Source organism: Corvus brachyrhynchos, unplaced genomic scaffold, assembly GCF_000691975.1.
Source record: "Corvus brachyrhynchos isolate BGI_N302 unplaced genomic scaffold, ASM69197v1 scaffold70, whole genome shotgun sequence".
Lineage (NCBI taxonomy): Eukaryota > Metazoa > Chordata > Aves > Passeriformes > Corvidae > Corvus > Corvus brachyrhynchos.
Window position 1 is genome coordinate 6,407,470 of NW_008236217.1, and position 24,889 is coordinate 6,432,358.

At 36.2% G+C, this 24,889-nt stretch overlaps 1 protein-coding gene across 4 annotated transcripts in view; it reads left to right on the forward strand.

The window, feature by feature from the left end:
* Nucleotides 1-24,889, forward strand: part of PDE10A (phosphodiesterase 10A) — a 347,743-nt gene that overhangs the window by 275,119 nt on the left and 47,735 nt on the right. For all 4 annotated transcript variants that reach the window (XM_017746080.1, XM_008643319.2, XM_017746063.1 and 1 more), the window contains exons 3-5: nt 5,190-5,218; nt 16,184-16,304; nt 18,217-18,266. In XM_017746080.1, the coding sequence (XP_017601569.1) occupies nt 5,195-5,218; nt 16,184-16,304; nt 18,217-18,266 (195 nt within the window). In that variant the 5' untranslated portion in view covers nt 5,190-5,194. The remainder of the gene's footprint in view (nt 1-5,189; nt 5,219-16,183; nt 16,305-18,216; nt 18,267-24,889) is intronic.

Here is a 24,889-nt window from a genome sequence, read left to right on the forward strand (position 1 = left end):
TGAACACAATAAAACTTCAATTTTGAAGTTTGAATTTGGTATTTGAAAAATATTCAAAAGTAAAGGAACAGCTCTATTCAAAAGTGAGAGGACAGATTATTAGTGATAATGCTCTTTCTTAGATGCATTGATTGCAGTAAACTCTTAGGATACCTTATGCTTGGCAGCCAGGACTTCTGGGGAAAAAAAAAAAAAATGGGAAAAAATCAAGTGAAAACCCGGTAGAATTTTGTGTCAGATGAGAAAAGCGGTAGATGTAGGCAAAAAGGTGCAACTGTAAACTGGTGTGAAAAAATGATAAATTGTTTTACACACTCTTCAGCCCATTGTTTTGTGACTGCATTCTGGTAATAAACAATGGTGATTGCACCTTGTTGACTGATAAGGTGGATGAGCTAACCAGTTTAACACTCTTGTCATTCAACAGCCATGTTGAATAGGATATGAAGTCATCTGCTAATTACCATTAAACACAATCATAGACTTTCTTGATAAAGCATATTTACTGCTGGAAACTATTAAGTTTCTTCCTGATGGTCAGAGCCCAGGTTCCAACATGGTTTTTGCTGAGGTGTATTAAACTTGAGAGACTTCTACAGAATGTTATGAAACCTTTAGAAGATGTGGGGTAGATATTCCAGAAGTTTGGGAGTACACCCATCTTCCTGCTATGTAAATAGAAGTTAGAAGGTATGTCTATGTTAATTATAAACCAGTTTTTTTAATCATAATTTTGTGGAAATGCTCTGCTTAGATTAGTCTAAATTGCCACATGCATTGTATAATGGAGGATTTTTATGATCATGGATGTATATCTGTGGAGCTACTGTCAGTATGTTTTATACAACTAAGCAGTTTTGGAAACTGAAGCAAAACCTGGATCTTCCTCATGCCTTTCTGTTCTCACAAGGACTGGTGATACTTTCAGAAGATGCCTTTTGGAAGCTTTCTGGCCAGGATAAGCCATCCTGCAAAATTGCTCTGTTCCTTTCATCAGTTTAGTGCGGGCTAAGACCATAGAAAATAATAAGGTTCCAAATTTACCAGATTTAGGTATGTCTAATGAAGTCAAATGCATAGTCTCCTGAATCCTATTGTGTGTAGTGCCCTGTTCGCTTATATGCAAAGGAGTGAATTAAAATTTTCGGACACCCGGGAGACAATATGTTTCTCTGCTTACCATCTGCAGTGAAGTCTTGGTTTGGGCCTTATTTATTATCTGATGTATGTTACTTAAGAAGAGGAAGAACTGAGCATCCTTTTTCAGGAACTTAAAAATGTAGATCTTATTGTTCATGTAAAATAGCTAGAATTCATATTTTGTCCTGCTTCAGGGAAGGAAACACAATGTGCCACCAGTGATCAATCTAATGAATATTCCCTTTCAATGTCTATGTCTATGTTTAAACTAACTGTCTGTTAGTTTTCTGTGAAGTAACACTATGAGTGCTTCTGAACTGTGAAATAAATCCAGGCAGTTGAAAATCAGGAGAGCTGTTCAGGTGCTCTTAATGAGATTGTGCATTAAGAAGCAAGAACATTTTTGAGTGATGGCTTGAAATTTCTGTTGCATATGTGTGATAGTTACTGCTTTAGGAAACTCACCCTCAGCTGAGGTGTCTTCGAAAGATCTTACGAATGCAGTGGACACATGACCTGCCGGATTCAAGAAGTCTAAAACAAGAATGCAAATTGCAATTAAAATAGACTGACCAATTTCATCTGACCAATGCCATTCTACCACAGAGATAAATTAAACCTGGTAAACTTTATTTCAGGGTGGTGAGATCAGTCTACACAAACTTATGTGGAATTTGTATTGATCTATAGGTGTATGACACTTTTCAAGGGAAAAAAAGGCAACAAATATATCTATGCTGGTCTAATAACATTACAAACAACTTGTGTCTTATTATCTGAAGCCTAAAGCAAATTTTCAAAAGAAAAATTATTAGGTCAATCTGATATCTGCTGTGTGGGAAAACACTCCTTAGGAAACTGTGACTGTAGAGCTATCTGGGATTTCATAAACAGAATTAATCCTGAGCATTTGTTTGCTGTCATCAACAACAATAGTGTACCAGCAGTAATATTTAACTACACAGAAAAAAGAACAGCATGAGACCAGGGAGAAAGTCAATGCTGTTTTTCCAGAAGAGTTCCTATGATAAAACTAACTGGGCATTAGAATTATTGCTTCCATGGTAAATGCCTCAAAATTTCATGTCTGAGATGTTGAAAACTTGCTTTGTATTAAAGTTTTCTTTGTGACTACTCCGGTTTAGCATCTTGCAATTGTCAAAAGCCTATTGGCCTTTGTTTTGTTTTGTTCTTTTTAAATGCATGCATAAAACTCCAAGTAAGAAATGGGATTTTTTTTTTTAATGTGCAGAATGAAATGCAATTTTTTCCCATTAAATGAACAGTTACACAATTTAACACCTCTTCACACACACCCCAACAAAAAGAACCCCAAGCCAAATAAACCTAGCCTCATTTATACTGTGCTGAACAACAAACTTCTGTGGATTTTTTTTCTGTCTGTTCCTTTTCTTTCTTTCTGCTTCTTCCTATCTTATTTGACTGGGTTTAGTATGGAAGCTTTCCCAGATGGATGCTGTCTTTAATTACTATAATGATTGTTACGCATATCTGTAGTGTACTGTGCAGTTTTTAATTAGAATTGTATAGGTAGTTTAGCTGAAATTGCAGTGGCAGTTATGTCTTACAATGGTGTGATGGGATAGAATTGTGATGGTAGTTATTTATGTTCAATATGTGTCATAGGTTAGCATTCTGCCTGGTTACAAACCCAACCTGCGACAAAATGTTACAATACATTGATTTTGTTCCAGTAGAGGGAGATTGCTAGTATGATTTACCCATGTTTTTCAATATATACATCACTTGGGTAAGAGGATGCAGGGTTGAAGTTAATTTGGAAGATAAGAAGGTAAGATTTTAATTTTTTTTTTTTGGGGTAGAGTTATCCAGGGTACTAAAGGTACTGAGTGAGAGACAAAACAGGTGGCAAAGTTAATTCTGATAAATGCTGACTACTTTATATGGGGAAAGTAATTTTACACATACAGTAGAGGGGTCTTAGTTATAAATTTGAGTGAGTGATATCAGTATTACAGAATATAAATGTTTGAAAATGTTAGCCTAGTGTTTAGTAACTATCAAGAAACAAGTAAAATGTTAGGTATTATTCCTTTCAAATAGAGAGAAACTCCCTAAATTATCCCTGTGTCATTCTGTAAGTCCTAGTTGTGTTCTCCTGAGCTGCAGAATTGCCTGTAATTCTGGACTTCCCATTCCAGCAAGATGCAGTGGGACAGAGGAAGTAGAAGTGGTGAGAGTTACCTGCAGCAAACCAGACCAGTCTTCTCAAACCAGGAGAGGTTTAGATGGGGTATGAAGCAGAGAAGGACTTGCTTGAGAGATCTGTAGCATCACAGGCTCCATAAATAAGGTGAATAGAGGGCATCAGATGAAATACATAGTGCACAGATTCAAAATAAAATAGTTTTTCTCGTATTATGTGTTTGAACTGTGGAGCTAATAGAATTTTGAGAATGCTGAAGACTGGTGACTCAGGTTTAATAACCAGCCAAACAAAATCTAACACCCCTCCTACCCCACAAAAGTGTGAGGAAGAAAACCCCATCCTTTAAACAGAAAAGTATCAACACTGATTCAAGAAATGTTTAATCCATTGGTTGCTGAAAACTGAGATTTTACTCCAAGGAAATTGTCATGTCATCACTCTGTTTTCTGCTGTTCACATTTCCTGTTGCTCAATGTCAGAAATCAGGTAGTAGGGGAGAAGGATTTTGAGCATAGCTCTGGCTGTTCTTGTAACTGGTATGTAGATTTGTCTGGTTCAGGAAGATAACATCACTGAATGTGGCAGAGCATGTGTTACACATTGCATTGCAAGCAACAGAACTGCCTTAAAGAGCTGAGTTAAGTTTATGTCTGTGTTCTGCATGTGTAAAATAGCTGCATATCATTTGTCTGGGGTTAAGAGGAGACTAATACTTACTCATTGTTGTGAAATATATTGTTTTCCTTGGCATCACTCCATTTTGAGGGGAAATCTGTATTGCTATAGAGAATTCTTTCACCAGAAATTGTGTATTAAATATGTTTTCTAGAAAATGTGGGGTTTTTTCTGCCTTTATTGTTTAAAAGTTCATGTTAAATGTCAATATATGAAGAGCCTTTGGCAAACATAAATATATGGTATTTTCTGTGAGATTAAATCTATTTCCTGACTTAATTTTAATTTCTGAAGTATAGTAATTTGATACATAAGAGCAAATAAAAAGTTACAAATAGTTCTCTTCATGTTTTCAGAAACAACTAACCAACTGGAGGTTTGTAAATGTGTGCTTAAGCTACTTTTGGTGTGGTTAAACTGAAAGTTGGAAACTTCTCCTGTGGCAGTTGTGTTCTTGCTGTATAGCTGTTTTCCCATCATTTTCAGAAATACTAAGTATTTTAGCTGGTGCTCTGATATTGTACCTGTGTTTATTTATATGTATTAAATTTACCAAAAAATCCATGAAAGTCTGTTTGCATTTGAAAGGACAAAACATTATATTTTGTGTATATATAAAATAAAATCTCGTAATCTATTTTAACATGTTATGCCAGATCACATCAGTGATATTCTTCTTTTCTTATGGCTACAAGACATTTTTTTCACATCCAAAGAAGTCGACAGGACTAGCATCTTTGATATTCAGAACAGGAGGTTCTGAATAAGGCTGCTCACTAGCTTCCCTGTAGGATATTGGTGGCATATATTTGGTAGCAAAGGTGTTTAATTCTCAGACTATGCAGTACTATCAAGAGCCTTACTGAACTGGAATATAAGTGTAGTGTTTTGCTGGCATGTGCCAGCTTCCCTCTGAATTCTGATATGTATGAAATTTTGTATTCTTATTAAGTCAGGATAGAATTCCTAAATACATCGTCCTAATTTCAATTGATTGTTAGCTTTAGAAGTTTTTAAAAGATTGTAAATGCAAGCCAGTCTCAGGATATTTCAATCGCTTTATGGAACCATGTTAGAAAAGTTTTGTACATATGTGAAAAATTGTTTGAAGTTTGTTATCTTGTTCTTCATTCAGCCTAGAAACTTCCTAGTGTGCCTAATTTTTTGGTTTGTTTCTTTTTAGATGAAATGGCTCCTAAAGAAGTCAGCAGGGTAAGTGCTGCTCTCTATCCCCTCTAAAAAGAAGTGTCCCACTGCTCATTTAAAATGATTTTTTCCACAGACTCTGATCAAGATTTAACTCTATTCCCTGGTTATAGTGGATCTCCAGAGAAAAATTGCTGTACAGGCTGTCTAGAGAAGAGTTAATAAGGAAAATAAGTATTAGGAACACTTGATTGCCTGTAAATAAATTGAAGGGTATTTTGCATTTAGAGTTATCCCAGTGCTATTTTCATGATCCAGTTTTAAAAAGGTACTTCATGGAAACCAGGAAATTCATGGGACTTTGAACATAACATCAGACTATTTAATCAGTGCAACTGCTTCAATAGATGGCAAGCATAAAAAGGGAAGAAAAAAGAACATAACATCAGACTTTAATCAGTGCAACTGCCTCAATAGATGGCAAGCATAAAAAGGGAAGAAAAATGCCCTATTTAATAACTCCCTTTTGAGATGTGCTATGGTACGATGAGTTCAATTCTCTAATTTAAAATATTTTGCAGTGTTCTGCATGAAATGTAATGTAAAATCCTAAAAAAACATATTCAGTAACAGATAACCAGCCCTAGCCTTACATCTTATTGACACTGTGTCCTACAGAATATTGTTCCATGATTGAGGACTAATTACAGGGATCTGTTAGGAATGAGTGTCTTTTCTGTGAATGAGAAAAGATCAGTACAGGACAATCTGTTGCCCCCAGATGGGTCCAGTCATCCTGAGGGACCCCATAAGAAGGGGGCACCCTTACTGCTTTCTGAGGTGGAATCATTCTGTTTTCTAAACTTCTTGAATATCTTGCATAAACTATTTCATGTTCTCAGGAGAAGCACAGTAGTGTCAGACACATATTAAAAACAGGGCAGGTTGAAAGACTGCAAAAACTGTCTGGGTGGTCTTTCTCTCAGTAGAAGTCCTTTGGAAAATGCTAGAGTGTGGAAGGAGTGGAGAACTAAGGCTAGTAGTGGAAACCTCAGTTTTGTAACTCTGAGCAGAGGGCTGGGATAAGGGGGAACTGAATTTCACCTCATACATACAAAAAAGAAATTAAATGTTGTCTAAAATGAGTTTACTCAAGCAGATGTTTTCCATATACATGATGTACCATGGATTTGTAAGGGTGTTGAGAATTTTGTTGAAAATTAGTGTGTTTTAGTAATTCATTAATTTTCAACATTGTTTTTGTTCATCCCTTAATATGCTACTGTTACGACAGTGAATACATTTTGGTGTAACCTAGAATTATTGTTCGTAGAATATCTTTATATATTGTTTTGATTTCAAAATAACTAATGATCTGCCGAAAAATCTCAGAAGCTCTAATTATGCATGCGGGAAAGTTTCTTTTAATTGTCATTAATTTAGTAGATTAACATTTACCTAAAACTCTGTAAAACGGATTTGCAGAATATATCTTGATTACCTCATCTGAGCTACTTAGGGCAAAGAAAGCAAGTTCTGAAACCCTGAACTCCCCAAGTCTGCCTTGCCAGTCACACCCTGTGTCTCTCAGACTGGTTGCAGCCATCTCAGCCCCTCAAAGTCATATCTAGTGGCTTAGAGTTTCCTAAAGATGGATGGGCTGTCACTTGAAGCCCTGGAATCAGTAGGGTGCAGATGATACTTCAGATGTTCTTTAGTAAACATTTTCTCCCTTGTTTTTTTAGCCATTAATCATTGTGCACTTGGTATGTATACTGTGTTGCACTGCTATTTGGTTTGGCTTTTTTTAAAGTAAAGTACTTGAAGGTACTCAGTAACACACCATGCTACAAATCAACAGGTTTGTTTGTTATATTTTTGAATAATGCCATACATAATAATGTAGACCATTGTAACACATCCTCTTTCTTCAGCAGCAGCTAAAACAGATACCAGTTTAATTAAAATATGAACATAAATTATAATTTAAATTAGGAAAGTTCTGTACATGAGTAATGCTTTTCAGACAAAAAGACATGTTCATGATGACTGAAAAATTATGATTTTTGAAGTCATTAAGTGTTACATTTTTAATTCCTGAAAACATCTGCAAGAAGCAGCTTGTATCATAGGGAAGGAAAAATTAAGGTTAGTGAAAGGAAATTTATTGTAGAATTAAATCACTGATTGCTTAAAAATACCATGTTAACTAGAAAACAGGGTAGGAATATACTGAAAAAAATCTTTAATTGTTGGAAGGAAATTTCAGTATTTTCAAGGGTTTTCTGTTGCAATTTCACAGTGAAAATTTAAGAAATTTCGAAATAGAAGTTCTGAATTCCTGTTGTATAGAAACTGCATTTTGAATATATTATCATTTTTAGCTTTTTAGTAGAAAATTGAAATAAAGCAAAAAAACTTGGCTGTTGGCCCTTCATTTCAAGTTTTGAAAGAAGGAAGAGGAGAAAGGAGAAGACAGGAGAAAACTTCCACATACTTTAAATTTTGAGAATTGTAGAATAGAAAAGAAACTTTTAAAATTTTATTATTTTTAATTCTGGTCTCCTAAAGGCAATTTTGTCCATATTTTGGTGTCCAGAAATTATATGTAAAGATTTCCTTATTTGGCCTGACCTAACATCTGATGGGAGATGGAGGGGAAAGATTTTCTGATTCCTGTAGACTGCTTTTGGCATAAGAACAGCTCTGGTTACAAAATACCTCATGATCATCTGTGACCAGTGAACCTGTGAACTTTTTTCTGAGTACTAGTTTCCAGTGTTTATGAAATATATGTAACTGGGGACAGAATCTCCTTTTCACATGATGTAGCATTGGGAAAATCCTTGGAAATGCTGAGTTTCTTCTGCTGACTTATTGTGCAGCTGTGTGTTGGCTGATCCCATCCATCCTAGCTACATAAGTGGTTTTCTGGGCAGAGGGATTTCAGAAAGAAAACCAACTATTGAACTACTTGGATGAACAAAACTTAAGCTGAGTACTTTGTTCTTTTGCTGTTTCATCTGCAAAAGAAACGAAAATAGGGGAGTGTGAGTTCAAGCACTAAGTGCATATGTATTCACGTACATGTAGACTAAAGATGTAGTTCTTTTACAGCATCAGTGAAAACAGTGTGCTTTGGAGACATGTTATTCTTTTCAGTTGGCAAAAATAACCCCATTCCTTCATGAACTATAGCCAGGATTCTGTTCTACGTGCTGCTAAGTTTCCCGTGATCACTGTGTGCTCTTTTGTACCTCAGATTCTGAAGTTTAAATGAAAATACTCAATGTTCCTGATATGATCATGGCAAAATTAGCTGCTCATTTTGCTTAATAACTTTCCATTCCATGTTTACTTGAACAATACTTCCAGTGAGGCTGCCTTTTGGCAAGTACCTTTGCTTTGTAAACTCTGGCAATGCCAACAGCAATTCACTTTGCAGAAGTTTACCATATAAACACCAGAAAATAATTACCTAGCAAGTGACTTGCTCATTTACAGTACTTTATTCTTGGAAACAGGACTGATACTTTAATCCTCTCCTTTCCCCTTTTTGGACTTGCAGCCTTTTGGCAGCTGCCTTGGCACCAGCCAGCACCCAGCACAGTATGTCACTGCCAGTCACAGAATTAGCAAGTGTGTTTTCAGTAAATAGTTGCAGTAATTGCGCGCATCTTCACTGTGCAACTGATAGTAAAGGTTTGGGCTCTTTATGACACATTGGCAAAGCAAACTCATTCCTTGTAGTATCTCCTTATTAAAGATGGATTTAAATGTTTTCATGCTGTCCCAGGAAATGAGAGCAAATTAATCCAAAAGTTGAGGGAACTAGAACAAATATAAATATATATATAAATATATATTTAGCCTTTAGAAGTGTTGCAAATGACATTGCACCTATTGTCACGAGAAGATGCTTGTATAAGCTGACTTCTTTAAAAAGAAAACCTTGTGAATCCTGTGGTAGTGATAAGCAACAGTGGTAGGAAAATGAAGAAGTTTATTTTTAATTTTGTACATGGTGTTTTAGAGTGCTTGCAAGTCAAGTATTAGGAGGGAATGTCATTTTATAAAAAGCTTTTTAAAAAGAGGAGCAGTATTCAGCCCTGTCAAGTTAAACTGAAGCTCATTATGCTGTTTTATTATATAATCTTGTGAGGTGATATAATTGAGATATTCATGAAATTTTATGAGCCTTACAGTTAATAACAGATTATATGGTTGCTTCTATGTAATCATAACGTTCTTTTCTCATAAGTGAAGCCTTTGCTCTTTATGATGTATTTTTCCTATTGTGAAGCAATTTACTTCAGTGTTACCATTTGGTAACAGGGAAGGAGCTGATGGGAAGGTTAGAATGGATGTCAATGAGTGGGTGTTATGGGGCAAGAAACTTCTTCTAGGAAAGGTGTTCACCATCTCTCTGAGGCTTGGAAATCAGCTACATAAAAAGGCTGGGAAATGTGTGCCTTCAAAACTAGTGAGTCCTTTCTGTGCAGAGTAAGAGAGCTGGTTTTCATCATAATAGGGCCTGTGCTGCCAAACATCATCTCGTATTTTCCCTTCTTTCCTTTTGTTGTGAAGGTGTTTGATGGGTGAAGAAAAAATTCATAAATACCTGTGTATGGTGCTGCAGTGTTAAACTTTATTTACCATGCAAGTTCTAACCCATGTCCTCTCCAGTCAAAACAAGAAGAACATACGTCAGACAAATGCGTGTAGGAGCAGTTTGCTCTGAGGCTATGTACAAGCATTAAAATTAATCACCTCAGCTAAGACTGCTCTTTAGAGTTGCTTGCTTTCCAGTGTCCAAGTTTAATGAAAACTGGTTACTCCAGCCAAGCCCAGCTACCTCTTCTCATTTTTTTTTTGAGTTTCCTCTCCAAGTTCATTGCTCCTCTGAAAGCCATCTCTGCACTGTAAGATTGCTTACCACTTTCTCCAGTCCAAGGATTTCACATCCTTTGGCTCAGCATTTCCACCGTGAAACAAGCAGTTTGATTACCCTTTTGTAGGGTTTGGGGTTTTGTGGTTTTTAATGATTTTTTTAAATGAAGTCAAGATCCATATTTTTGTTTCTTCAAATGTGCAGTTTACATGTGTTTTCACTTTTATTAGAGTGTAGTTATCTCGTGCTTATCTGTGCCCCAAAATAACAAACACCAGTTTCCATGCAAGATGGGAACTAGTAATGTTCCAGATAAACATCAGTGCAGATAAACAATGCAAAATATTGCAGCCAGTGAAAGTACCAGGCCTAGAAAAGGTAGCAGTACACATAAACATACATGGCAAACACATGCACAACCTACCTCACTACACATAAAAATGACCTGAATAAATTTTAGCATCAATTTAATTAAATAGGTTGGATTTTTTTTCTTCCCCCTGCAGCTATTTCTTTCTTTATACCCACTGGCCATCAGAAGGGCAATAACACTACTATAACTAAAATAAAATAATTTCTTGCATTTAAAGAAGTAGGTGACTATTGTGGTACTTACAAGTCTGGCCTTCTTTTTTTCTACACTAGATGTCTGAATACTCATTGTGGTAAAGTGTAGTGACACATGGAATGAAGATTTTAGGTACTTTTAAAATAAATGTCTCTTACAAGGCTGCCTTTCCCTTTAAGGGGCTGAATGTAGCCACCAATATGTTCCTTTCTAGTTATGCATTCTTTTGTGAGGAAGAAAAAAAACCAGAAACACAAAAGAATATTCTTCAGTTTAAAAAGCTACTTATTGTGTGGGCAAATAAAGTAATAGTGCCAAAATTCTTAAAGGACATATAGTATTTCTTTAGAAAAGATACAAGTAATTGAGTATTGATTATCTTTCCAGAAGATAATTTATGGATGCAGCTGGAAAATTATATAGAGCAAATCTCTTAAATCAGGATAGTAACTGTGCATATGGGATTTTTCATAATGTTACCTGAGAGAAGGGAAAGCTGATCTATTTCAGCAAAAGGCATCAAATATTTTAGTTTATTTACTTCTTTTTGTGGCAACAGTTCTTTTTTTTTAAGAAGTACAGAAGTGTTGCTGTTGGAAAATCATTTTTATGATGCAAGCATCAATGGCATTGAGAACTTAGGTATGTAAGACCAGTCTTTTTATACTTCTGGTCAAGTATGAAAATATCTAGCATGAAATATTTTAGACTGACATCTCAATCAAATGTTAATTCAGACATTAAGACTTCAAACAAATGTTCTTTTTCTGTTTGGAAGGTTTTCTTAGTTTTTTCTTTAAATTCTTTCCCTGATTACTCTTGTTGCCAAGACTATAGTTTTATAGGAAAGAAAACTTGTGTTGGCTGGAAGTTTATGAGGAAGCAGCTGCCTATGTTCTGTAGTGTGCTAATAGAGAAGAGAGGAGCTGTCAGTTTTAAAAAGATGACTGAAGAACCTTGGGTGAAATCCAGTCCCTGCCTCAGGACATTCTTTTGTGTAAAATGTTGCACAGAATTACTTGAATTTATTATCTGCAAGTTTTGATGCTGCCATTGACAGTTTAATTTACGTGGTTTGAAGAAGTTGGTTATCTAAAATACTAAGTGGTGTAACCAGATAGAGAGTAGGTGTTTTAAACTCCTGTGTCTATGTACAATGTCCTTGGCCTACGTAAATCCTTTAGTCTTAGTGATTTCACACTGTTCAAGAACTGAGGTTCCTTATAAGAACCTCTATTTGCCCCAACAGATCCTAATCCTGGTCCAGGAATTCCTTCTTACCTGGACAGCTGAGTTCATTTTTTCTTTCCTAAGAATGTAATTTTGATCTCACAAAGTGTTTTTTGTTGTTAGTTTTTGAAGCTGTTTTAGTTCTTCTGTAGTTGGTTGGTTTGTTTGTGTTTTTGTGCTTTTGGTGGGCTTTTTTTGTTTGTTTCAGGTGTTTCTGTTTGTTTGGGTTCTTTTTTTGTTTTTTCTTTTCTTTTTGTCCTGCTTACATGTCTTGGATTAAATACATGTCCTCAGTTTCAAGTGCGCCTCCATCTGTCCGTGGTATGGCCCCCTGTGACACTCCTAGAGTGCCTTGAAGCTGGATGCAATTGGTGGCACTGGATACAACACGTAGCATCGGGCCACCCAGCCCTGCTGAGGCTCTTACTGTTCACTCCATCCAGGCAGCCTGCACAGTGCTGAGAGTCAGGCATTGCCCCTCACCTCCTGGCTCCTGTGGCATAGCAAATGAAATAAGGGAAGCCTGGGATGGCACAGTTTTACGAGGACATTTGAGTTTGGTTGGTTTGGGTTTTTTCCTTCTCCTCATCTGTTGAATTTCTGCACCCCCAAAGTACATTTGGCTATGCCTCTCCACATTAAATGGAATTTGGGCTACTTGTTTATTCTAACTCTAGTCTGTGATAGGGTCATACACTTTGAGACCTACAAAAGGACCAGGTTCTGTTGCAGAACCAGGCATTTGTTGCTCTGGAAAAAGAGCTCTGTAGTAGGGAGTAAGTGTTACATAGAAACTTACTCTTCTTGTGGCTATTCATAAGATGTTTTAAGGAGTTACAGAGAAAACATTTCAACCTCTGGATTATGTTGTCACTTGTTGACCCTCTGCTGTATTAATGAAGGCTTTTTGTTGCAGCAGAAGGGCTTTTTCTTTCCTTCAAAAGCACAAAATGCCTGTAGCACAGCTGCGCTATGAGCATCAAAGCACGGAAATTAATCTTCATTTCAGGTTTTTTTTACTTTAGATATTTAATTGTGTACTTGAATATTAGTTTCTCTGTGAACGAATACTTAAAATTCATCTCACTCTACAGCATTTCAGTATCTCCTTTAAAGTTTATGTTCTTAGCCTGCTTGTTTAGTTCTAAGTCACAAAACTATTCTTCAATCACCTGTCATGGGTTGTTGTCTTCTATTGCACTGCAATATTCTAAAGACTAAGAGCCGTATAAATATTTTTACATAAATCCTGAAAAAACAATCTTATTTCATATTTATTGATTTAAATATAAATATTTATAACATGATTTCCCTTTTTAATTGTTAGTCCATTTTCATAGCTTTAAAACATACACAGCTACTAGAAATATGATGCTGGTGTGGTAGTGCTAAACTTGTTTTTAGTCCAGTTGAATTATTTTACATAATGTCACTGAAATTCAGAATTTTACAGTAAGTATACTAAAATACTTGTAGACACCAAATCTTAAATAGAAGGAAATCAGCAATGGGAAGAATGAATTAAGGAAAAGTTGATGAGTATTAATAATGTTTAAATTGCAAATTAAGAAATTGTACTTACTCCATATAATGGTGTATATATATAATAAAACTCCTTTTCCACCAAGTTTGTTGAATTTTTTTGAGGAGCTGCTTTCCCAAAGTAACTTTTACACCAAATATGCACAAGTCTGTGTTAGCAACCACATTGGGTAGTGCTTGTACCAGAGTTTGCTGATGACTTATTCAGTGTTTAAATACGTGGTTTCATAAAGACTATTGTGGTTTTTCGACCAAACATACTTGTGGTTATCCAATCTAAAATGCCTAGAACCTAAAAAAAAACTCTTTCACTCTACCGTAATAAAAGGAAAAACATTGCACTGCATGACGGAGTAATTCTTTGTTGATGGTTGATCTAAATGGTAGAACTACTTAATTGTGAATCTGGACAAGTTGTATTCATCTGGCCAGTTGTGGGTCCACAGATGGTCAGTACCAGAAGTGTGCCACGTAACAACACCCTGCATTACACAGCTGCCATCTTTTCAGTGATGGCTGCGTGCAGTGGTTTGCCCTGCTTATAAAACATTTGCAAGCATCTGTCGCAGAGGTGAGGACAAAGGGCACATAGCTATTATAGAGTTACTGTGCATGTGGAACTGCTGCTTGATTAGAGGGAAAGTAGTTATTCTGCCAGGGCTGTTATGCCAGTGGACTCATTTTGATGATGCGTTCTCTTAACGTATTCGCTTTAACCTTTGAAGATTTGATTTAAATCCTGACTGTGAGTCGCAGGCAAAGATATGTATTCATTTCCAAGTTCTGAGAAGGCATTTTTCCACATGATAAAGGCTTTGTGCATGTGTGCTTGATTAGCTGTTGTTGCTTTAGGGTATGTGGCTACACATACTTTTGCAGACTGGGGTTAGCACATCGTCTGAATAGTGTAGACTCTTCACCATTTTCCTGCTTTATGGCTACTTATGGCTACATATTGTAAGTATAAAAGCTCCACTTGCATGGATCTATGCTATTGTTTTCTCCCTGTGAATAATAATCATACAGGAGTAAATGTGGGACACAGCAGAGGGCAGGCAGTGGAAGCTTGCCAGCTGCCATATGGTGCTAATAGTGGTGGTGGCATGCTGTATTGTAAACTCAAGACTTGCAGCAGTTTATGCATTTATGCAGTGTGACCTTACATTGCTGTCAAAATGTATAATCATCACATCATTTTACAGAAAGAATTATGAAGTGTCAGGTTTGTTATACATTGAGAATATTTGGACAGCCTAGGAGTCCAATGTTCTAGTATGTCCATGTGGAGCAACAGATTAATAGATTAAGAAGAGGTCATGGCAAAGATTGTATATTCTCAGGAGCAATTTTAAAGTCAACATTAAGATCTGCTTAATTTAAAGAAACTGGGGATTGATATTATCCAGCAAGCACTTTTGATTTTTTGTTTGTGGAGCTTTTTGGGTTTTTTTGAGATGAAGCAGCAAAATATACCCTGAATATATATATGTTTATATGCTCTGAGTTCATGACATAATGTGGTGTATGCATGAAAATAATAGTGGAAATAAAAGTTATATCATGAAATATATTGTGTAAGTTTTGTGCCTAATCCGTCAGTAAGTATCATATGTGGATGTTTACCCACATTTACAGACAGAGAAGATCTAGAAAGCTATTGAGCAGAGTTACCTATACGCACATAAACATGGGAGTGGTAGTGGGGTAGACTGCGGTACTCTGAACATTTATAGCATTTTTCCATAGTAGTTTATATTAGTCTGATCTATATTAAATTTGGCTCTGAAGTATGAATGAGCAAGAGAATAAGCCTTAGTCTTTCAAGCAACATTAATTTGTCTAAATATCACCAGCTTAATTTTTAGTTTAAGCAATGTAATTTACTGCATCATGGAGTTCAGTAAGTAATTGACCATATTACTTTCTTCAGTTACCACATTACCAGTTTTGGGCAGGGTAATGAATCTTTACTTAGTGCCAAGTATTTCTTTCTGTGAAATTATTGTTCGTGACGCTGTCATGCTACACATACGCATTTAGTGCTGTTTTTATCAGCCCCTCAGAACTCGGGAAATGGATAAACAAATGCAGCTGAGCCCCTGAAGGGAGGCTGCATCTCCTTTCCTGTGAGATTTTAACCATGTCATGCTGTTCCATCATACCAGCAATCAGCACCCCATGGCTCCCATCTAAATATCCTAACTGATTTGTAATATGCCAACAGATTTGATTTGTGTCTGCCATCATCAGTTGAAACAAATGCCTATGAAGCCACAGTGGCTGGTGTGGTTTTGACTTGTGATTTTTGTCCTTCACGTGGTTGATGCTAATTGTTTCTGTATTTGAAAGGCTGAGCTTCCTGAGCTACCACCACCTGAAAGCCCTGGTGCTTGGCACAGTTCATTTGGCACATGAATCTGAGGTGGAAGATGGTAGCTAAGGCAGTTGCTTTCTTCCTTTCCTGGTGGACTAGGAGCAAAAAAGGAAGGAGTTGAAGTCTACTTACTTTATAATTGTCATCTCTCTCATTTTCTTTAGACAATTTCCATGACCCTGGCCCAGTTTAGGTGATAATTAATTGCTCAGTGATGTTCTCAATGTGCTTTGAACAAATGTCTAATGGAACAGAGAGTGGAGTGCTGCGCCTCTTGCTTAGGAGTGACCTTGTTCTTCAGGCAGCTGGATTAGGACAGCTCTGCTTGAAATCTTAACATATTGTTTTTAATGAATTTGTATGTTTAAAACTTGCAAAATACATCTGAGTTATTCCAAAATGTTCTTCTCATCTTTGCTTCCATAGTACCAGGATACAAATATGCAAGGTGTAGTGTACGAATTAAACAGCTACATAGAGCAGCGCCTGGATACAGGAGGAGATAACCAACTGCTTCTGTATGAACTGAGCAGCATCATTAAAATAGGTAAGAAAGAGAATCAGATGTCTCCAAGCTGTTACTCAGCATCAGTGCACAGCACATTTCTTACGTGGTTTAATTAATAAAGACAGGTATTGAGGGATAACAGTGTTCTCATTGGATGTTCTCTCGGTGTGAACTTACTTCACCTTCTGTCCCTCAGTGAATCCCTGGCTGCACTTAAGTGAATTTCGTCTTTGGAGAGAGTTGCATATCCAATTGCGAAATTATTGTCTCATGTTAAATGAACCAAACAATAGAATATTCTGGTTATGATGGTGTTTCACTTTCAATATTGAAAGTAAAAAAACAAAAAAAACCAACAAGAAACTATTGGTAATACCACTGCATACTTAAACTCCTTTTGAAACAAAACTGAAATGTCACTGGAAGAAGGCATATCCTCAGTGTGATCTCAGATTAAACTCAGTTGTTTAACTATTTTTTTTTATTATGTAAGTATCTTTTGTGGTAACAAAATACTGCACATGATCAAAATTAAAAATTAAAAACAAACAAAAAACTCTCAATAACAAAATTAGTGTAATTTGGCTTCTGTTTAGCCAGAGTGGATGGACTCAGACTTCAATAGGATGTGTCACAGTAAATTTCAGTCAGCTCTTTAGAAAGGTTTTACCATGCCAGCTACTTCATCATTTTGTAATGATGAGTAATAGTTCTGGTTTATGTATATGATGCTTTAAAAGGACCTTTTCTCTACTGATTTTGCTTAAGCTGTTATTTGGATATTGATGTCCAACTTACAGCAAATCAAATTTGTTAATACACAGCAAGTGAGAATTGACAAGACAGAGTGCTCATGTTTTACAATTTTCTTTTTTTTTTTCTTTTGTAAAGCAGGTGGGAGGGTGTTTTGTATGGTACTTCCTTTGCAGTACTCATTTGCCTTGTAGCTCAATATACTTAGGTCCTACAGATGAAGGATTTAAAATCCGAATGCAAAGTACTGTGCCCTCAACTCTTACCAGTGTTGTAGAGTTGACAATGAGCAAGTAACTACACAGTGGAACTTTTTTCCTTTTGTCAAAGAAATTAAGAAAGCTGTTTGCTTTGCTTGCACACAAGTGTAATTTTCCCCCTGAAATCTACTAAAACTACTCCTGAGTTCATTCATAAGACAATATGTACCAGATATGTCTTTTTACTGGCTAGAATATTTATTAACTTTTGGGAAGACAGATGCATGATCCAAAAATATCTGTTGTGTAAAGCATGGTGAAAAACATTGTCTGCTATACACTGTTCTGATTTTGAGAGTAAGTTGTGATGGTTGGTTGACTCTAAACTTTTGAGAGTTTAAGGAACTTGACTTTACCCTGTTTCATACCACAATCTGAATCTGGTAGAAATCTAAAATTACAAACTTTCTAGTGCGTGTCGGTATTTTTAAGATGGAGTAGGTGCAGAAAATAGAAACAGTTTGTTTGGAATCACATTTTTATAGCCGTATTTGTAACTCCTCATTTTCCCATGATTTTCTCTCTTAAGGCAAGGACAAATATAGCTTAACATTTACAAATGGCATTTATTTTACTCATAGAAATTATAATGGTATTTGACGGATTATATTGTAAATACACTTTTTAATGTTACTTCTATTGCATAAATTAATTTGCATTTACCAACATTAGGCTTTGGAGTATAGATGTATAAAGAAGTTGTTTCTAATTATCTTTTAGAATGCAGTAGATGTCAATGGAGAAAGCAAGAACCCTGTAGTACCTCCAGCTTTGTAGACTCTTGGAAGTTTTAGGGGACACAGCAAAAGACCTTAACTTTTATAATGGTAGATATTTGTACTAAGTAGAATTGAATCTGTGGTTTCACCTCAAAGATGTTGTATAAGTTTGATTTATCCCTGGGAGTACAATTATTTCTTTTGTTATTGCTTTGGCAGCTACAAAAGCTGATGGATTTGCACTGTATTTCCTGGGAGAATGCAATAATGTAAGTATACTGGATTAAAATGCCGCTTTTCTGTACATTCACAAGTATGTTTTCTAATTTAATAATAGTGGTAATGAAAAAAATATTCACTGCATTTAGATCCTTGGCCTTTTTGGTTTTTTTAAGCTTTGGCTTTTTATTGTCTGTCTGACTCTGGAAGCTTAACTTGTGATTTAGCCCCATTATTAATTCTCTTTAAGAAGCAGAAAACTTAACTTGGATTTACTATCTGCATAGCCTATTCTTTGCATCTAGTTATCTCCCTTTTTTTTTTTTTAATGTTAATTGTCAGCTGCAACTTGATAGTGAGATAATGTAAATTTCATATGTAGATTCTGGTTGGCATAAAATAAATGGTACATTTAAAATTTATGAATTCAATTAGTATCTGATGTAATAATTCAAATAACAGTGAGTCCAATATTTGTTCTTTTGTTATTTGAATGTTAGAATACATTACATCTTTTTCTATCCAGTTTAATTTATACAGCTACCATGATACAAGTCTTTGTAGTTATTTCAAATGGCTATCAAGAAGGAAATGCAGTTTAGTTCTTCAGTCAGTTCCATCAAATTAAAAATCACAATTTGTCAGAAATTTTATGTCTTTCATTGGTTCAAGAAACAAGCAGTGACTAGAGAGGAAAATATTTTTTCTCATTGTTTTTGTTTCCTTGCATTACACAGCCAGTTTTAATAGTTTATTCTTGTATAGTCCATTAGCCAATTTCCTTTGCTCTTTGTGAAATAATTGAATTCAGAAAAGGGTAAAAATTACATTTTTGAAATAGTGGAAACAGGATTGAAGATGTACAAACCTGCAAGTTATTTGATGTGGAAGAAGGCCCATATAGAAATTTCCTACAGTAAATGGAAATGAGGTTTTGCATTTTTTGTGATATAATGATTATTTCATATAATAAAGATAACCCACTTTATTATTCAAAAATTGTGTTTTCTCTGAATGACTTCTGTTAAGCATATAAACAGCACATTTTTTAAAATAACTCTTTCACTGAGAGGTATAATTTAAGAAACATGTTGTTCATCCTTTATGAATGCAATCTTTGGTTCTCATTAGTAGGTGACAGCATCCATTGTCATGGGTAGGGGGTGATGCAAACAGTCACTGAAAAGCTTCCTCCTGCTGCCAGAGGCAGGAACCCGCAGGAAGTTCAGCCTCCGTTCCAAATGTGCAGTGCTGGCCATCTTTGGTGGCAGTGACTGCCTGCCAGCTGAGCATGCTCATCTCTAAATGCTTTGTAAAAGATTACAGTAAAATTAACTTTACAGCTTGAGACAAAGAGAATTCTTACTGTGGTGAGGTTTTTCCTATTAGATTAGTGTGGCATAATATGGGATTACTCACAGCCTTCTGATACCCTGAGGGCCTGGGTACTATATGGCCTTCTGCTTGTTTTCTTTTTTTTTTTTTTTTTAATAGCATATTAGGCAGATGAATCTATTAGCTTCCCAGTATTCCAGTATAACTCTTTCCTGAAAAAAGCTCCAACTACTGAAGACGCACATTGACTTTATTAACCACTGCTATGTAGCTGCATCATCCAAAATGGAATGTTCTTCATGCAGCTATTATAGGGACTGATCCCAAGTCCTTTGAAGTTAGTGTGAGATTTTCCATTCACTGTAGTGGGCTTTGGGCCAAACTCATGTTTGTAGTCTTGTAACTAAATGGTAATGCATTAGCTTACTTCTTATAAGAAATTGCCATTGGAAATTAATTTGGGTAGCTCTTGTCTCTTGAATATTTAATTTAAAGAATGTATCCAAGTGAGATTAGCTATTGCCCAGCAAATACTGGCAATGTGGTTTTATTTATTTTTATTAAATGTCTTTTTAAAATGGGAACAAAAAAATTCTTCATAGAAAAAGCAGGAAAAAAAAGCCAGGATTAAACTAATTCTTTAAGCTGAAATTAAAAAAAAAATTAAAACCTTTTGATTAGCTTGGACAAAGTATTTGCTGAACATCTATGGTCATGTGTTGAAGAGTAGTATCTGGTTTTTGGTGGCTTAATCTTTCGATGCTAGGTTTGTGATTTGAATTTTTCAAACTTGGCAAAATCCTTCCCCTCCCCCCAAATTTAGCATTGGGCTTTTTGTTCGGTATCTTGGAAAATTTACATAAATCTGATTGTTATCCAGCTAGGAGTGTGTGTGTGTGTGTGTGTATGTGTACATCTGTTTGAGAATTACGTTTTGGGAGGGCAGTGTGTAAGAATGGAGGAATCCTATTAAAAAGTAGATAACTACTCTCTCAAATGGTTTCCTAATATTTAGTGATGTGTGTTCTGACTATATTCTGTTAAGGAACTTATGATAAAACCTGAAGCACAAGCACTAACTCCACTTCAGCTTCTGCTTTAAACGTGTATACTTTTGCTTGTTTAAATTAATTCAGATTTGAGAATTTTGACTTGTGTTAATCTCATCAAAGGAACATTTTTGAAATATTAGATATCCTTAACTGCCTTTAGCCTGGATTAAATAGTGAGTTTCTAATTAGGATATAAGATAATTTCCTTTTACAAAAATGCTTAATTTTTGCAAAACGAAAACCAGTAAGTGATTACTATGTACTGTGTGCTATTATTTCTTAGTATTGAGAAAATTGTCATATCATTGCAAATTGCTTTTTGCATGGATTACTAAGAATGCATAGTAAATCATTCTTTGGTGCAATATTTAGTATAGGCAGAATTTTCTTTACATGAAAATTATATTAGAACTGAAAGAAAATTAATCTAATTTGAAGAAAAGCTCCAGATTAGCCAGTCCCTTTCTTTTTGCAAAACATAGATGATACACTGGCCTTTAAAGAAGGACATTGCTTTAGAAAAAATTCCTTTATAATTTAACGGCACAAAAGTAAGTTTGTAAAAATATCTGTCCATATAAAAAGTTTCTTTATGGCCTTATTTTCTTTCTCTCTATTGAAGTTTATATACTATATTTTGATCTGTATTAGAGTTGGAAAACAGCGTAAGGACTAGGTAACTTCTGGCTGACAGTTCTGGTCGAATGCCTTCAGGATCTTTACCTGAGTGAATTTGCTTTAATGGAAAATGACACATCAATTGCAGATTCCAGTGCATTTCTTTATGCAAGTATTACTCAGAATTGGTGCCAGAATGAGCGTGGCCAGTTCAGTTTTTTTAGCATCCTTCTGGTTGTTCAAATTGCTTGGAAGCACTACAGCTCGGTGCACTCCTTACTAAGAGTGTTCTGATGGTGATTCTGCTTTTCAAATGATTACCCTCTAGCAGGTAAGCACCCCGTGCATGCCCAACTCCTTCCTTCCCTGTGAAGTTCCCATGTATATCAGAATCCGGTTCTGCCTGTGCTATATATATGGTAGAATGCATTGCAAAGTACTCAGGTGGTAAAATCAGTAAAGCTTCCTTGTCAGGGTCGTTTTCTGAGCAGACCTGTGCCCATATTTCCTCTGGTTTTTGAACATTCTCCATATCTAAGGACTTATCTTTGTCCATGGGTTAGTGTAGTTATGCAAATAAAATTATTTTTTTCTTAAGGTACGTAGCAGCCATTTTACAAATACTATATACCAGAGAGCAGAAACACTTCCACATCAAACAGGAAGTTTCACAACTCTCCAGCAAAGGACTTGACTTGTTTTCAATTTTCTGTATTATTTCTTATGGGGATGAATATACAGTTCATAATTCTCCTGTTATGACCTTAATTAAGTATCATCTTCAAACATGACTTAAAGGATTTTCTGAAATCCTCATATTGGATACTGTATATGTGTAAATCAATTGCCTAAGTATCATGCTAGCTGGGCATGGATTTAAGCCCATAAGCTGACATCTTTATAAGGCAATATTTCTAAAATACTTATCAAAGTTACAGAGTTCCTAATGTACTACTGCATTAAACAATTCTTCAGATATTTCTTGTTTATATTTTCTACTTCTGTGAGTAATTTGCCTCGTGATTACACTGTGATTCCTACGTAAAGACATATGACTTCATATTTAACAGGCATACACTTAAAGTAGCTTTTATTTGGTCTTGTGTTACTTAGTTCCTGAAACTGCAAATTGTGTTGACAAACAGATTATCCTCGCTTCAGACAGAAGTTTCCAATAGCTTTATTGTAAGAAATAATTATGTGAGGCCACAAATATGTGCACATACTCTGTGCTTCAGGGTGTATTTTATTAAGCCATTCTTGAATTTCTGGTCATGCAGAAGTTGTTGCGGCTTGATGTGCATGCAGTGCCACCTAGTGAGTGTATGAGGTGGGTGACTTGGATTATTAAGTACCCAGGAAAAAAAACATGTACAGCTTGCTAGCTGTCTCTGGTTTTTGAATGCATAGATATTTTCTCTGAAATTTGAGTATTTTAAACATATTTTCAGGTGAAATCCTCCTAGTTGCAAAAAACCTTTTGTCTTTATCCTTAAATCAATTCTAACATCATACAGTTTTTTGTATATAAAGTGGAAGAAATCTATTGCTTTCTTATTTGCCAGCGAGTAGTGATACTCAGCAGAGAGCGAAAGCTCTTGTTGAGTTACACTGTCTGAGTTTAAATTTGAGTCAATAAATTATCAAGCAGAAAGAAATAAATAACTGTCAAAATGTATTTTAGGGAGATTTTGGTCTTGTTTAATTTAATATTCAGGTAAATGGACTTGTGGAATGTGTTAATGATAAATATAGTATCATAGAATATCCTGAGTTGGAAGGGACCCTCAAGGAACATTGAAGTCCAGTTTCTGACCCTGAACAGGACACCCCAAGAGCCACACCATGTGCCTGAGAGCATTGTCCAAATGCTTCTTGAACTCTGTCAGGCTTGGTGCTGTGACCACTGCCCTGGGGAACCTGTTCCAGTGCCCAACAATTCTCTGGGTGAAGAACATTTTCTCATATCCAACCTAAACCTCTCCTGACACAACTTCAGGCCATTCCCTCATGTGCTGTCCCTGGTCACCACAGTAGGAAGAGGTCAGTGTCTGCCCCTCCTCTTCCCCTTCCCCTCACAAGGAAGTTGTCAACTGCAATGAGATCTCCCCTCAATCTCCTCTTCTCCAGGCTGAACAGACCAATTTACCTCAGCTTTTCATCATATGACTTCCCCTCAAGGCCCTTCACCATCTGCGTGGCCTTCCTTTGGATCCTCACTTACAGATTTAGATCTTTCTTATATTGTGACACCCAAAACTGCCCCCAGCACTCAAGGTGAGGCCGTCCCAGTGCAGAGCAGAGTGGGACAATCCCCTCCATTGCCTGGCTGGCGATGCTGTGCCTGATGCACCCCTGCTTGGCTCTCCTGGCTGCCAGGGCACTGCTGACTCATGTTCAACTTGCCATCAACCAGGACCCCCAGGCCCCTTTCCTCAGCACTGCTTTCCAGCATCCCATTCACTAGTCTGTTTGTACATCAATATATACTATAGGTAGAATGCAAAAATTGCTAGAAAATTAGACAGAGACCAGTTGTTTGTGGTTCACTATCAGAATGGGAGGTTGTTTTGCATAAATCTGCAAAGATTGATCCAGGTGTCTGGTTTTGCTTAGTGTATTCACTAATGCATGAGTGAAGAAAGAATATAGGACTGCGGATATATTTGTAGGAACAGATCAGATTTCAAAATGGTCTTTGGAAAATGGTCAGAAGAAACCAGACAAAGATTCAGCTAGGAAAAGTGCTCAGCTTTCTACAGATTGCCTTTTTCTGTGTAGGGCAGTTGATGACTCTGAGAAAGATTCTAGGGTTTTCAGTGAATTTGAAGGTAAAAATGAGTGTGCAATATCATTGCTGTATCAAAAAATACATTTATGTATGTAGCACAAACAGAACTCTAGCCCTAGTGTAAAGTATTTTTCCTATTTCTCTCCACTGCTAAGGCCCCGGATGTAATAATATGGCTGGTTTAAACACTGCACTTTAAGAAAAAATAAAACTGGAGGAGCTGAACTGAGTTCAGGAGAGAGCAGAGAGAATGGTCAGGAAACAAGAGAAGTGGTTTTGCTTTGTCTAAAGGAAAGCAAGTTGAGGGGTGAAGATATGCCTGGATAAGGCAAAGAGGAAGGGAATGACCTCCAATACCTATGGTGTGTAGGGCAAAAAGTAGCGTGCTTGAACTGGAATTGGGAAAACTTCCTCAGTTGTGGCGGTAATGAAGCATGACAGTCTGTTGCTTGTGCAAGCTCAGGGATCCTCGTCCCTGGAGGAGTGTTTGCGACCTGTTGGCCAAATGTCTTTCAGAAAAACGCTTTAGCTGACTAAAATGGAAGGGGTGGTAGAGAGGTATGTCAGCTTGGTTTTCTGTGTCAATGAACTGGTATAACTCTTGTGGTGTTTTTCAATTGTGTAAATCAACTGGAAAGTTTCCAGGAGTTAAGTGCAGTTAAAAATTGATACCATTCAGAAGGATGAAAACATAAACACCCCCAAAAACCAAAAAACAAACCAAACCCAACCGCTAGTAGTTCTACAGTAAGTGCATCATCTTCATTTCACAAGTGTCCAACATTTGTACATATGATGTGGGTTAAAATTATAAATCTCCTGTCAAGTACGCCGTGATTTATCGCTAAGGAAATAAGCTTTTATAAAAAATGGTGGT